Below are 15,902 nucleotides of genomic sequence, written 5' to 3'. Positions count from 1 at the left end.
AAAAAAATTTTTTAGGGGAATTTTTAGCGCCAGGAATTACCCCTAAAATTAATCACCCCCTGAATTACCAACACCTTACATAGGATGAAGTCAATAGTTAAAATCTCCTTGAGGCAAGGGCGAAACTCATATGTAAATTTTATCTCACCCCCATTTAGGAAATATTTTAAGAAATTTTCAGCATAACCCCTGAATTATCCAATTTATCATTCAGAGCCTCGTAATAGATTTTATTGCCAGTACAATAATTGCAGAAGAGATACATGTAGGAAGGGCTTGAGTGTTTTACCCACAAGCCACAGCCCCAACAACTACACTATAAAAACTGTTACAGCATAGGAACACCATTTCTCTTTTACCAACTAGCTACAAGCTCCAGCACCAAATCCCAACTTCCCTCCAGGTAGATCATAAACCACTTCGTATGTTTGCTGTTGACTATTTCCAAGGATCTGCACATATGTAGGACTCTTGTTTCCAGCAAAGGCCAAGCAATATGTAGTTGAGCTTACTTGAAATAGAATCCCAGACGGATCAACATTCAAATCTGTACCACCACTAAAATGCAATACTATGGTTGGTATTGATACAGTGGTGTATTTACTCAAGTCATAGCATGTATCCAATAATGAATTCCCCGGCGGTGCTGATGGGTACTTCATCATCGCTTGACGAAATGCCGACCTCAATGCTGAATAGGCTGCTGGTGCTAACTGAGTGATAGTAGTTCCAGAGTCTATAATGGTTTTTGCGGTTGTAAAACCGAAGGCTGCGATAGCCAAACTCTTTCCTCCAACACTTATACCAGTCATACTTAGAAAATAAAATGATGGGGTTTTTGGATCTGTTAGCAGTGAAGTGTATTTAGAAATAGAAGATGCACCCACTTGACTACCAAATGCAAGAAACCCAGTTGTGCTGGTTGATGATGGAAGACAATAAGAGAAAAGCTTTCCATACTTCTGTGAAGTCTGTGACACCAGCGAGAGTTTATCGCGGCCAAGGCCTAGTAATCCATCTGCACTACCAAAAAGGCCATTGTTGTTCTGACCACACCCAAATGGGAATTTGGGGAAGACATCGGTGGATAGTGATAGTGTATCAGTTCCAAAATAGCCTTTAGTGTAGGATCCGTCACCATATTGGATCAGATATATGCATGTGTTTCCACAGGATTGTGTGTTACCTGTGGCTGATTGCAGTTGGGAACAGGCTACCGAGTTACATGAGATGTTGGAATATGTGACAGATGCAGAAGGGTTGAAGATGGGATCTTGTTGTGAATAGCATTGGACAACACATGGTTGGCATTGGATCCAAGTGAGATCACTACCAGTATCAAATATTACTACGTAATTTTGTTTTGGAGTTCCAATTCCAATTGTGACAACAAAGTTTCCATTCCCTAGAGATTGCCCAGAGGTGGCACGGATTTTTGCTGCAGATTCTGATAATGGGTCTTTGTTGGAGATTTTGGAATGAATGGTTTTGACTCGGGTTTGGTCATGAGTGAGGATCTGCAGAAAATTGGGTACTTTTGCAATCCCTTCCTTCAGTGGTGAGCAAGGTCCATACTTGTTAGCAACCTGTAGTAGCCCGCTTGAGGTTTGGGATCCTGAAAACATAGGAAGCATCTGTATTTTAATGTGATCATCATAACTGTTTAAGATGGAAAGAGGGGGGAGAGAGAGAGAGAGAGAGAATGGGGGAGCTATATAAGGGTTTTCCCTTCTTCTTTATTAAAAATTTTTTTTAATAAATCTAAGGTTCATGTAGGCTAGTTTACACGCGCACTGACAAGTTTGGATCACCTCCCTATTAGAGGAGCAAATATTGTTCCTCTGACTCTTCTGCACCACACATTAGATGTGTGGCTCATGTATGGCTCACATCTGCGTATTAATAAAATAATTTAGAGGTGGGACCCCCAGTAAATCCTATATGAGCCATACTCTTATTTTGTGGTGGAGAAACATTATGGGAGCAATATGTGCTCCCATCCAGACTCCACTTCGACTAGAGTAGCTTTTTTATATTTTGTGGTGGAGAAACATTATGGGAGCAATATTGCAAGGCTTTGCCCCCAGTCTTAAGGAGATTCAAATTCTTGACCTCATATTATGAAGTGTTCATATCTTACTAATTAAACCACCCCCTTGAGGTAGGTCTTCCTTGGTAGTATTCGTATTCTGAAATTATATACATGGTATATTATAGGAATTAGTTTCCATTGTTAGAGATATTTACATCAAATAATGACTCAAAAAGGGTGAAGAAAATCTATTATTTGATACAAGCTACCTGATTAACTATGTGGTAATTGGTGGGCTGGATTTATATACTTTAAGCTTGAGATCCAACCATGCCCAAATCTAAAACCTCAAAATATTAGTTGGAGCTAGCCCAATTTGGTGCACCTATCACTTCTAAGTGGGCCTAGTCAGTCCAATTTTATAAGAAAATGAAATAACATGCTAATAACCATGAAAAGATAAGACAACAAGAATCCACCATCCACTTTCCATACAAAAGCTTTTGGGCCTGTGCTATCCTGATGTGTCGCCACAATATATTCAAGAGGGAGACCCACTTCTAAACACAAACAAGATGGATTAAAGGCGAAACTTTTTTTTTTAAATATGTGATAAAAAAGTGTGAGAGAAGAATCCTCTACCAGGATAGAGGATCCCAATTCGCATCTTTCTCTTCAACCATGATAACATGGATACCCATGCAATGAGATTCTTGTACTATCACAACTTCCCATGTCACATGAATGACTAGAATCTTCTCATCATTTATGATATGACCGGCGTGATAAGAATCTTATCTCATCACAAATTCCTATCCTTCAATGTTTTAGGTTAAAATTATTCTTCCTTGATCTCAACCATGGTACGGTATGTTATTCATGATAAAAAAAAATTATTTAAAATGAAAACTAATTTTTTGTATCTGTTTGTAAAAACAAGATAGTTCCCTTGATAATAAATGAGAAGCTCAAGATTTTGGGAAAATAAATACATAAATCATTAATTTTAGATACCTTCCACTTTATTTGAAAAAAAATTAAAATATATTGGATTTGTTTTGTAGCTTAGAAGTTAGAACCTCCACAATTATCGAGAATAAGAATTTAGAATAAATGGCTTTGGCACAAGGATACAAGTTTAGCTCTTCTTTATTGTGGGTCCATGCTGCTCTCAATTTCAATTTTCTCATGAGTAAAGAAAGAAAGAAAATCATTCTAGCTAGCACAAAAAATAAGAGAAAAAAACCCGATCTACAACCCGTCTCCCCGTTGGCTTTTCAACCACAAAAATCCTGTGAGACCCACAAAGATTGGTGATGTTTTTATTTTTTATTTTTATGTTTTACTATTTTTTCCTATGAACCTCACATGTTTTTGTGGTGAAAAAGCCGTTGAGGAGCACAGCTCCCCTGACAGGTTGTAGATCCGGACTCAAAAAACCTGCCTAACCCTACTAACCCACCTCATGCAAAGATAATAATAATTTCCCTGCTACATCAACCCAACTACCCTATCCGGAGAACTTACTCTTGCATTATTTGATAACTAATTAGATTTCTCAGTAGTGGACTACTGTTGTATCTTCCATTCTCCAATATAGTTTCCTCTGACACGAACACAAAATTAAAGAACATCAACCAAAAGACACTCTCCTACATGAAAGAGAAGAGCTTGGAAAAGATCCAAACCATCCAAATTTTTAGCAGGAGGGAAGTGCCATGAAATGATAAGATAAATATAACCAACTTGCAGAGAATGAAACCAAGGTGAAAGCCTGTTTAATACTTCCAGAAAAGCTTCCTCGAACCAGATGCATGAGAGATTGAAACCTTGATTGTCTTTTCATTAAGAATAGCAAAACCCAGAACCTGAAGATATTGAATTTGATTCATACATGCAAAACACAAAGATAAAGATAAGAGAAACCTTCACCTTGGGTTGAAGTAGAACAAACGTCTTCTGCCGTGAAGGAGCTGAGTGAAACAACATGATTCTGGAATCGAAGATTCGCCGTGGATTCTTCAAATTTAGTGGCCTCAACCTTCTTTGAACAACTAAAGAGAAACAAATGAAGGACACTAGAAAGAAGAAGGAAAACGAAGGAGGAGTAGTTAATGGCCATGGCTAAGAATATTACTGGATTCTGAAACCTATGGCTGCTGGAAATTAACCAAACACACGAGGGTCTATATATAGAGGGAAAGATAGGAAATTTTGAAGCAAAAACCCTTTTACTATACGAGGACTTTTCGTCCATTTGCTTCAAGTGACCATCTTATTCAGTTCCAGTAGCGCATATTATTGTGGAAAACAAGTGTTTGTCCCCACACGAAATACTGAAAGTAACCCATTGTTTGGATGTGTTACGCCTAGTTTAAATAAGGCTAATGAACCAAGGTGAACCGTTTGGTACAAATGGTCTAGGTATTGGTTTACTCAAAGAGACAGTAATGAACTGCTGGGAGAAAGTGACATTCCAAAAGGGTCAGCTTTATGATAAGCACCATATAGGTAACGCTGCATTACAGAGTGGATGTCCCAAAACACCTTTTGAGATGTTACTTCTCGGGGAAGAACAAGATGTGTTAGAGCATTAAATGCGACATTTAATGCGCTGCTCCATTGTCTTGAGAACTTAACGTCAGCACCAAGATATAACTCCGCATTAATTACATGTCAAATCAAGGGATAATGTGAGCATATATTCTAGATAATTGAAGCCAGGTGTGTTACATTTGAAGCTTCTCCAAGAAGGTATAGTTCTTGGCTTCTGCAACAAGCCAAGTGTCATATTCAATTTGAACTCTACAACGAGCGTATGCCAATCTAAGGGATCAGGAGAATCTTCTCCACGAGGGTATCATGGATTCTAAGTATAAATGTAATGGATGAAAGATAGAAGGCAGATCAAGTGAGAAAACAACATTTACTCTCCTACAAAAACTCTTAGCATTGAATGCTCCTTGAGTTCTAAATTCCTCACTACGAGGTTTTGTGTTATCTGGAATCTGACTAATCGTCTGCGGTGGCTTCCTGTCCACAAAGGCGGCCACTCTTAGGGTTTCATTTCATGTGTAGACATCTGGTTTAAGATCAGCTCAGGTTGCCTTTGAACCAACTCAGGTCCAGTGCAGATTCAAGACCAACATTTGGCACCATCTGTGGGAAAGCCAATCATTTTTCCTTTGTGTTCTACTTCTACCTAAGAATAGTAGAGATGGGTAGAGACAATTCTGATAATAATGGTTCCAACTTCCAAGTCTCAGGGACATCAACGTGAAAGGAAGAAAGCTAATACACAAAAAGAGGGAACATCGAAAGATACCTCTAACTGGCCTCTACGTGAGGTGCAACTTCAGTTTCCTGAACAAGGAACCACCACAAATGTGGAACTTCCCTTGCAGGGAACCATGTCAACCCCAACATATGATCCCATGCAAGCACAAGCTCTTCAAATGAAGATGGTGGAGATGATGAGTTCTTTCCAAACCATGGTGAATCAATGGAGTCAGCTCATGCCACCAGTAGGTCCTGCTATGATTTTGCCTAAAACAATGGTTCCCTCCCCTGTTTATCCTCAAGATAGGGCCCAGGGAGAAGGAGCACCTTTGCTTCCCACTATGATGGTAGAAAGGATCCACGTGAAGGAGTGCATCAATCAATTTTGATAGACTAGGCACGCATAATGGCAGACATTCTTTTCTTGGAGCCACTTCCAAGGGGCCCACTCCCTAAGGCTAGGAAGGCTCCCAAGGAACATTATGCAGAGTCCAATGCATCTATGGCAGATGATGGGGGTTCCAAAGAAAAAAGAAAAGAAAAGAAAAAGTCATGGCACATATAAGTCTAGAAAGATTGTCAAAAGTTATAGATTGGCTTACAAGACTAATTTAGCAAGGGACAGTTCCATTCAATTAGTAACTATTGTGAAAGTTATTTATGATATCCAATCCAAATTTTTGAAGTTATATTCAAAGTTATCTTTATGTTAGATTCAAAACCATACATTAATAGTTTGATTAATTATGATAGAGTATCCGTATCAAAGATTCTTGTATATCATATCATTTTTATTATATTGACAATTTCACTAATGGGTGGTGTTACAAATAAGATACACACATGGCTGATTGGATCGGATATTTGCCCAGGTAAACACCCGGCTCCTTGGTCGGGAGCTATCCCGGTCGATACACACATGGCTGATCAGATCAGATCTTTACTCGAGTGACCACCCGCCTACATGGTCAGGACCTATCTCAATCATGTCTTACGAATATGGAATGCTCCATTAGCGCTAAGACACGGAAGGAAACACCGACACAAATAGGAGGTTTACCCCAGAAATAGTTGGGTGATCAAATGCTTGGGATCCTGTCGGTTCAAAGTAAGGTAACCCTCACTCTATATAATGAGGTCTCAATCCTTAGGTAAGACAAGAACATTTTCTTGTGAATCCCTGTGCAGCACTCGCTCAGGACCTTAATCTAATCCCCGACTGACATAGCCATCAGAGGCGGTTGCCCGCCATCCAAGCTGGCTTGCGTCTAACTTCTTTTGCAGGTCTTATCTTCATAGTCAGGACCTCGCTCGGGAGTCACTCCACCTTAGTCGGGATCAGGGTCAGATCTGAAACGCAACAAGGTGAAAGTAATAAGTTAACCACCAATTGTACTTTCTTTTCCAGTTCGGGTTCTCACTGTATTACTTTTATGCCTAATTATTGAGTTAGGCAGATCGAACAGTTTCACCTCATGAACCTCTCCCTCCCTCATATCTTATCTGACCAAATTTGAACAACCCACTTGAGCTAGAAGAGTCAGTATTGTGTCATGAAGCATGAACACTCTGGGCCTTATATGCCTTGTCCATCTCAGTGGGAACTCATATCTATCCAGACTTGTTAAACGAGCACCACAATATATAAAGAATGATTAAGCCACACATTGTATAGGGCTAAAAAGCTTCATATGAGTGTTATCCTTCTGCTTTTTTTAGGGTTTTGTTGATGCTTAAATATCTTGAGTGACTTGCAGACACTTCCAATGAACTGAGAATGACTACTTAATTTCCAATCAATCAGTTAGCAATCTGGGAGCAATCCATGGTGAAAACAAAACCAGCAAGTCAACGCGGTTTGGAAATCTCTGATTGTGGTGGCTGGCCATTCTCAAATCGAATAGAAACAAACCCTAATAAATTAAAAACCGAGGTTCTTATCATGGCTTCTTCTTTTTTCTTTACATGATTGGAATTCCTTCTGGTGATGACTTTATAATCATGCCATGAGCTAGAAGCAATCAAAATTGGTGAAATCTTTAGAATCTCCTTCAACTCAAGAGGGGATCTGGAAAGAACACCAAGGGAGTCTTCTATGAAATCTTTTTTCTTTTAGTTACAGCCAACACTTCATATTTTAAAAGAATTATTACCATCTTAACTCTTCTTTTTCTCTCCATACATCCAGTTCTTTGTATTTCTTAACACATCTAACTCTTTATATTCAAAATTGCAACTAAAAAAAATTGAAAAGGGCCTAGACATTTCCATTAAACTAATCATCTTAGTCGCTTTAGTGCCACATTCACTCAAATGGGATTAATTAGTGGATCCCACAAAAACCGTGAAACCTTTCGAAATCTAAGCTCCAAGCTTGATAATGGAAGAGAAAGTCTTCTAAAGATACTACCTCAGGCTGGTCACTGTTGTAGGTTGTCTAATATCTTCAATTCTTCTAGCCCAAAATATGGACTTGTTTTACTGGTTTTCTGCCTTTAGTGCTCCTGCTGCTGCTCAGTAATGGTCCACTAATGAAAACAGCAGGGAAGGTGGTTTTGCTTGGTGAGAAGGGTCAATTCATTGACAAAGGCTCTGTGGGTTTTTATTGCTTTTGAATACAGATCATAGCTGGGGACCCTGAGAACGTGACAGAGACATGGATGAGTAATGTTTATGGTTTTGGAATGGTGGTGTGGGAGATGGTGACAGGAGAGGCAGCCTATGCAGCATATTCGCCAGTGCAAGCAGCTGTTGGGATTGCTGCTTGTGGGCTGAAATCAGAGATTCCCAAGGATTGCCCACAAGTACTGAGATCTTTGATGATGAAATGCTGAAACAATTGCCCCTCAAAGCGCCCTCAATTCTCTGAAGTCGTGGCTATATTGATGCACTCCAACAATGCCAACAATAACATCCAGAGGTAGCATTGACCAACATTGTTGTCTCTTGTGGGAAGCTGGAAAGGTGGAAGCTAATCCATGCTTGAGAAAGGTAAATAAGGGAGTAGGGAAATGTTCAGTGTACAAAGAAAGCAAAAAAAAGAAAGTTGAAAGGCCTTGACCACGGTGTTGCTTTACCCATCTGTAGATTACATATTGCTTCTTCTTGCTATGCTTGTAGGATTCAATATGATTAGCCATATCATCATTTTTCAAATCCTTCTCATTCTTTTGGTTCTATCCTCTGTAGAAATCAAATATTTATCTTATTAATGTCGAGTACTTACTAACACCCACCCACAAACAAGCAGAGACAGGAGAGAGAGAGAGAGAGAGGGGGGGTTGGGGGATTTAAATGAATGATTTGATGATGAGATTTTTCTTTTATCTTCTCACTAATTAATTTGGTAAGGATTCATATTTTTTTTTATATTAAAACATAACATATCATATCAGTTTTGCTTACTGACTGTTTTGGGGAATATAATTTAAAGGAAAGTAAACTGTAATTACCATGAAGTTTGTATGTAAAATTTCTTCGTGATTCAAACTGGAAACATCAGTCTAGAGCAGAATTAACCCAGTGTCCAAAGTAAACTGTTAACGGAATTAAATTGCAATCATCTTAAAACCAAACAAAGTTGCTAATGGTTTTGGTTTTGTTCTTACACGTCCCCATCCCCAACCCAGGTTAGCCGAATTGAAACTGAGCCAAGTTGTGTGTTGGTTGCACCCTTTGACCTGTTTCTTATGCAGGAAACAGAGCTAAACTTACCACAAAACATTGTCTCAGCTAGCAAAATCCAACACCTTACATGGTATGAGGTCAAGAGTTAAAATCTCCTCAAGCAATGGTTAAAAAATTCAAGAAATATTTTAGGGGAATTTTCAGCGCCCTGTGTTACCCCTAAAATTAATATCACCCCCTGAATTACCAACACCTTACATAGTATGAAGTCAATAGTTAAACTCTCCTTGGGGCAAGGGCGAAACCTATATGTAAATATTATCTCCCCCCCCCCCCCCCCCCCCCCCCCAAAAATTAAGAAATTATTTAGGGAATTTTTAGTGTCACCCCCCTGAATCATCCAATTTATCATTCACAACCTCATAATAGATTTTCATTCCCAGTACAATAATTGCAGAAGAAACATATGTGGGAAGAGCTCGAGGGTTTAACCCAGAAGCCACAGCCCCAACAACTACACTAGAAAAACTGTTACAACATAAGAACACCGTTTCTCTTTTACCAACTAGCTACAAGCTCCACCACCAAATCCCAACTTCCCTCCAACCAGATTATAAACCACTTCGTATGTTTGCTGTTGCATATTTCCAAGGATCTGGCACATCTTAGGATTACTGTTTCCAGCAAAGGCCAAGCAATATTGATTTGAGCTTGCTTGAACTAGAATGCCAGACTGATCAACATTCAAATCTGTACCACCACTAAAATGCAATGTTATGGTTGGCACTGATACAGTGGTGTATTTACTCAAGTCATAGCATGTATCCAATAATGAATACGCCGGTGCTGATGGGTACTTCGTCATCGCTTGACGAAATGCCGACCTCAATGCTGAATAGGCTGTTGGTGCTAACCGAGTGATAACAGTTCCAGAGTCTATAATGGTTTTTGCGGTTGTAAAAACTGAAGCTGCGATACCCAAACTCTTTCCTCCAACACTTAGACCAGTCATACTCAGAAAATAAAATGATGGGTTATTTGGATCTGTTAGCAGTGAAGTGTACTTAGAAATAGAAGATGCACCCACTTGACTACCAAATGCAAGAAACCCAGTTGAGCTGGTTGATGATGGAAGACAATAAGAGAAAAGCTTTCCATACTTCTGTGAAGTCTGTGATACCAGCGAGAGTTTATCGCGGCCAAGGCCTAGCAATCCATCTGCACTACCAAAAAGGCCATTGTTGTTCTGACCACACCCAAATTGGAATTTGGGAAAGACATCGGTGGATAGTGATAGTGTATCAGTTACAAAATAGCCTTGAGAGTAGGATCCATCACCATATTGGATCAGATATATGCATGTGTTTCTGCAGGATTGTGTGTTACCTGTGGCTGATTGCAGTTGAGAACAGGAAGCCGAGTTACATGAGACATTGGAATAGGTGACAGATGCAGAAGGGTTGAAGATGGGATCTTGTTGTGAATAGCATTGGACAACACATGGTTGGCATTGGATCCAAGTGAGATCACTACCAGTATCAAATACTACTGCATACTTTTGCTTTGGAGTTCCAATTCCAATTGTGACAACAAAATTTCCAGTCCCTAGAGATTGCCCAGAGGTGGCAGGAATTTTTGCTGCAGAATCGATATTGGGTCTTTGTTGGAGATCTTGGAATGAATGGTTTTGACTCGGGCTTGGTCATGAGTGAGGATCTGCAGAATATTGGGTACTTTCGCAATCCCTTCCTTCAATGGTGAGCAAGGTCCATACCTGTGAGATACCTTTAGTGACCCGCTTGAAGTTTGGGAACCTGAAAACAAAGGAAGCATTGCATTTTAATGTGATCATCATAATTGTTTAAGATAGAAGGGTGGAGCATGGGAGTCGGGATCAGTTCCCCCGACGGAGAGCACAAAGTGCTCCCGCACGGCTTCCCGACCACAAAAACAATGGGCCCTACGGTGAAAAACACTTTTTGGAAGAAAAATTATTTTTTCACCTGTGGGCCCCACTGTATTTTTGTGGTTGGGAAGCCGTCGGAAAGTGCTCCCCGGACGGGGAGATGATCCCGATGGAAGTCGATATAAGGGTTTTCCCTTATATTTTTTTTTTTTCTTTTTTTTTTTTTGGGTACAAATGCATTTTTTATATATAGGGAAATTGGGGATGGGGATATTACATTGCTAACGACAAGGGTTGAACTACGACCTTTCCACTGAGAAGTAAGGTTATCAACCATTCTAAGGTTCGTGTAAGCTAGTTTACTCACACGTTGACAAGCCTAGATCACCTCCCTATCAAAGGAATAAATATTGTTTCTCTAACGCTTCTGCACCACACATTAGATGTGCGGCTCACATCTGAGTATTAATAAAATAATTTATAGGTGAAACCTCCAGTAAGTCCTATATGGGTCTCATTCTTATTGTGTGATAAAGAAATATTATGAAAGCAATATGTGCTCCCCATTCGAACTCCACCACGACTACACCCTCTAAATAGTTTTTTTATATTAATTTAAGTATATTACGCAACTTTGCCCCCAACCCTATGGAGATTCAAATTCTTAACCTCAAATTATGAGGTGTTGATCTTTCATTTATCAATTGAGCCACCCCCTTGAGGTTTAGTCTCCCTTGTTAGTATTCGTATTCAGAAATTATATACATGACATAATATAGGAATTATGTTCCATTGTTTGTGATCTTTACATCAAATAATGACTGAATAAGGGTGAAGAAAATCTATTATTTGATACAAACTACCTGATTAACTATGTGATAATTGGTGGGCTGGATTTTTTCGAATCACCAATTTATATATTTTAAGCTTGAGACATCCATGCCCAATTCAAAACCTCAAAATTAGTTGGAGATGGGCCCAATTTGGTGCACCTATCACTTCTAAGTGGGCCTAGTCTGTCCAATTAGAGAAGAAAATGAAATAACATACTAACAACCATGAAAAGATAAGATAGCAATAATCCACCATCCACTTTCCAACCAAAAGCTTTTGAGCCATGCTATCCTGATCTATGGCCCCAATACATTCAAGAGGGATCTCAGTGTTAAGCACAAATAAGATTGGACTAAAGATAGAATTTTTTTCTAAATATGTAATGAAGAAGTGTGAGGGGAGCAAAATCCTATACAGGATAGAAGATCCCAATTCGCATCTCTCTCTTCAACCATGATGACATGGATACCCATCCGATAAGATTCTTGTACTATCACAATTTCCCATATTAGGTAAATGACAAGAATCTTCTCATCATTGCTGATATGATGAGTCTGTAAGAATCTCGTCTCATCATAAATTCTTTTTCTTTAATGTTTTAGGTTAAAATTATTCTTTCTTATCTCTACCATGGTACCCTATGGTGCTCATGATTTTTTACATATTTGTTTGTAAAGACAAGATAATTCTCTTGAAAATAAATGAGAAACTTAAGATTTTGGGAAAATAAATACATAAATCATTAATTTTAGATACCTTGCACTTTATTTGAAAAAATAAAAATATATTGAATTTGTTTTGTAGCTTAGAGCCTCCACAATTATTGAGAATAAGAATTTAGAATAAATGGCTTTAGCACAAGGACACAAGTTTAGGTCTTCCCTGTGGTTCCATGCTGCTCTCTATTTCAATTTTCTCATGAGTGATATAAATAAAAAGAAGGGTTTCTAGCTAACACAAAAAAACAGAAGAGAAAAAAAAAAACCTGCCTAACCATACTAACCCACTTCATACAAATATAATAATAATTTCCCTGCTGGCATCAACCAAAGGAAGTCCACTTTTTTAGTGTCAAACCCCAACAACCCTATCGGGAGAACCTACTCTTGAATTATTTGATAACTAATTAGATTCCTCAGTAGTGGGCTACTGTTGAATCTTCCATTATCCATTATAGTTTCCTCTGAAACGAACACAAAATGGAAGAACATCAACCAAAAGACTCTCTCCTACATGAAAGAGCAGAGCTTTGGAAAAGATCCAAACCATCTAAATTTTTAGCAGGAGGAAATTAAGTGCCATGAAATGATCAGATAAATATAAACAACTTGCAGAGAATGACTTAATACTTCCAGAAAAGCTTCCTAGAACCAGATGCATGAGAGATTGAAACCTTGATTGTCTTTTCATAAAGAATAGCAAAACCCAGAACCTGAAGATAGTGAATTTGATTCATACATGCAAAACACAAAGATAAAGATAAAGATAAGAGAAACCTTCACCTTGGGCTGAACTAGAACAAACGTCTTCCGCCGTGAAGGAGCTGAGTGAAACAACATGACTCCGGAATCGAAGATTCGCTGTGGATTCTTCAAATTTATTGGCCTCAACCTTCTTTGAACAACTAAAGAGAAACAAATGAAGAACAGTAGAAAGAAGAAGGAAAACGAAGGAGGAGTTAATGGCCATGGCTAAGAATATTAGTGGGTGCTGAAACCTATGGCTGCTGGAAACCAAACACACCAGGGTCTATATATAGAGGGAAAAAGAGGAAATTTTTAAGCAACAACCCTTTCAAGTAACATCAAACCTTTTACTATACGAACACTCTTCGTCCCTTTGTCTTCAAGTGATCATATTCAGTTCCAGTAGTGCATATTATTGTCGAATACAAGTGTTTGTCCCCACACGAAATACTGAAATTAACCCATTGTTTGGATATATGCTTTCACACTGTGGAACCGTAGAAGGGAATGGAAAGTTGATTTTGCTGACTTCATGGAGTCACCACCTTGAGACCTTGAAGGGAATTTCGCTATATGGTATTAAAACCCAAAGACATGTAGATTCAATGTCACTTCAAATCTGCTGTTTTTATTTAGTTAAAGAATCTTTTATTGGAGTTATCTTACTGGCATCCTACGTGGATTCCATTCCATTCCAATCAATTTTCTTTTTCTTTTTCTTCCATTTAGGTTTTGAGAAGCATTGTAGGTTGTTGTTCATCACAATTATAGCACTTCAAGGCTTCGAAATAGCCCCAGCAAAAATTAGAATTCGGATCACCTCTTTCAACACTATTTTCATAAAAAAATTGGAGGATCCACTGAGTGTTGAATCTCTAATTTTTTATTATTATTATTTAGATGTGAGTTTCACATTAATTTTGTGGTGAACAAGCGTTGAGAGAATAGTACATACTTCTCCAGAGAGAGGTGATTTGAATTCTAAAAATTATTGAGGTAAGACTGTAAAAAACCTACTTCAACACTTTACTAATACAGAAACCTTTGACATGACTGACTTCGCCTTTTATAGTGGATTGGAGGGACTTTCGTGAATGACACTCCACCCATTTCATACTTCAAATGGGTTGGAGGGTTTTGGTTATTTCCATCAATTTTAGTCTCCATTGCATGTTTATGTGTCTAGTCAATCTATGCATCACCTGTGCTTGATAATTCAAATATAGGAATTGGGTTTTGGTCATTTTCGAGCCATGTTGGTCTAAATCACATGATCATGTTATTGATCATTTCACATGTTCAACTATATATGCACTTAACGTTTGTCTAAATAATATTTATATTCTGAATTCTCTTCTTGATCTTGTGATACTAAAATTGGTTAAGTACCTTAAAAACCACTAATCTATATTTGATCTCAAACACCCCCCCCACCCCATCAAGACACTTCTAAATTTGTAAGTAAAGTACTAATTAATGACCTAAATTGGCTCACTAATTTCCTACCTTTTTTTTACTTGTCCTTAAGAAATGAGCACTAAAACTAATATCAAACCAAATGACCAGAACTAAATCAAATCAAATAAATTTGGGTCACTTTTGGTTCAGCTTCAGTTTCAGTTTCAGTTATAAATACAAGCCAAGTTCTGGGTTTGACTTTGGTTCAAATGAGCACCTAACTGAAATCAACTCAAATGGTGGAAACCAAAGGAATTGACATGCTTACTTAACCTTTGTTGAAAGCCAACTGCTGTCAAAAGTGGGTTATGTATAATATTATTAGCTAGTGATGGTAGGTATGGATATTGGGTTTTGGGAATTGTAAGAAGGATTGTTAGGAGTCAAGAGGAAAGGATTGGCACATATAAGTCTAGAAAGATTGTCAAAAGTTATAGATTGGCTTACAAGACTAATTTATCAAAGGACAGCTCCATTCATTTTGTAACTATTGCGAAAGTTTATCTATCTCTATGATATCCAATCCAGTTTTTTGAAGTTATATTCAAAGTTATCTTTATGTTAGATTCAAAACCATACATTAATAGTTTGATTAATTATGATAGAGTATCCCTAACAAAGATTCTTTCATAGCATACCATTTTTATTAAATTGACAATTGCACTAATGGGTGGTAGTAATCAACCACCAATTGAACTTTCTTTTCTGGTATTGGTTCTCATTGTATAACTTTTATGCCTAATTATTGAGTTAGGCAGATCGAATACTCTCTCTCTCTCTCTCTCTCTCTCTCTCTCTCTCTCTCTCTCTCTCTCTCTCTCTCTCTCTCTCTCTCTCTCTCTCTCTCTCTCTCTCTCTCTCTCTCTCTCTCTCTCTCTCTCTCTCTCTCTCTCTCTCTCTCTCTCTCTCTCTCTCTCTCTCTCTCTCTCTCTCTCTCTCTCTCTCTCTCCACTTGAGCTAGAGCCTAATTGTGTCATGAAGCATGAAAACACTCTGGGGCCTATACGCCTTTTCCATCTCAGTGGGAACTCATTTCTATCCAGACTTGTTAAACGAGCACACAATATATAAAGAATGATTAAACCACACAGCATTGTGTAGGGCTAAGAAGCTTCATATGAGTGTTATCCTTTTGCTTTTTTTAGGGTTTTGTTGATGCTTAAATATGTTAAGACTGCAACTTGCAGAACACTTTCAATGAACTGAGAATGGCTACTTAATTTCCAATCAATTAGTTAGCAATCTGGGCGCAATCCATGGTGTAAACAGAACCAGCAAGTCAACGCGGTTTGAAAACCAC

General features: G+C 38.3%; 1 protein-coding gene and 1 pseudogene across 2 annotated transcripts; both read right to left on the bottom strand.

Annotated features, from left to right (window-relative positions):
• Positions 1-174: 174 nt before the first annotated feature.
• LOC149007782 (aspartyl protease family protein At5g10770-like) lies at positions 175-4,210 on the bottom strand. The gene is made up of 2 exons (XM_089165202.1): positions 3,965-4,210; positions 175-1,615 (listed from the first exon to the last, which is right to left on the bottom strand). The coding sequence occupies exons 1-2, from the start codon at positions 4,152-4,154 to the stop codon at positions 363-365; spliced, it is 1,443 nt and encodes a 480-aa protein (XP_089021328.1). The 5' UTR covers positions 4,155-4,210; the 3' UTR covers positions 175-362.
• A 5,103-nt stretch (positions 4,211-9,313) lies between these two features.
• Positions 9,314-13,485, bottom strand: LOC149007781 (aspartyl protease family protein At5g10770-like; annotated as a pseudogene). The gene is made up of 2 exons (XR_016175170.1): positions 13,181-13,485; positions 9,314-10,752 (listed from the first exon to the last, which is right to left on the bottom strand). The product of XR_016175170.1 is annotated as an aspartyl protease family protein At5g10770-like (transcript).
• Between the last annotated feature and the right edge of the window lie 2,417 nt (positions 13,486-15,902).

Source organism: Hakea prostrata, chromosome 8 (assembly GCF_041222555.1).
Source record: "Hakea prostrata isolate BN-2017 chromosome 8, UWA_Hpros_2, whole genome shotgun sequence".
NCBI classification, from domain to species: domain Eukaryota; kingdom Viridiplantae; phylum Streptophyta; class Magnoliopsida; order Proteales; family Proteaceae; genus Hakea; species Hakea prostrata.
The sequence above is the reverse complement of the archived record's forward strand: the minus strand, read 5'-3'. Positions and strand labels throughout refer to the sequence as shown.

Bases quoted from the DNA above. Each gene is read 5' to 3' on its own strand.
- LOC149007782 (XM_089165202.1), bottom strand. From the start codon at position 4,154: ATGGCCATTAACTACTCCTCCTTCGTTTTCCTTCTTCTTTCTAGTGTC. The intron at 1,616-3,964 runs GTGAAGGTTTCT...CTATGTTTTCAG, and splicing joins TTGTTCTACTTCAACCCAAG to GATCCCAAACCTCAAGCGGG.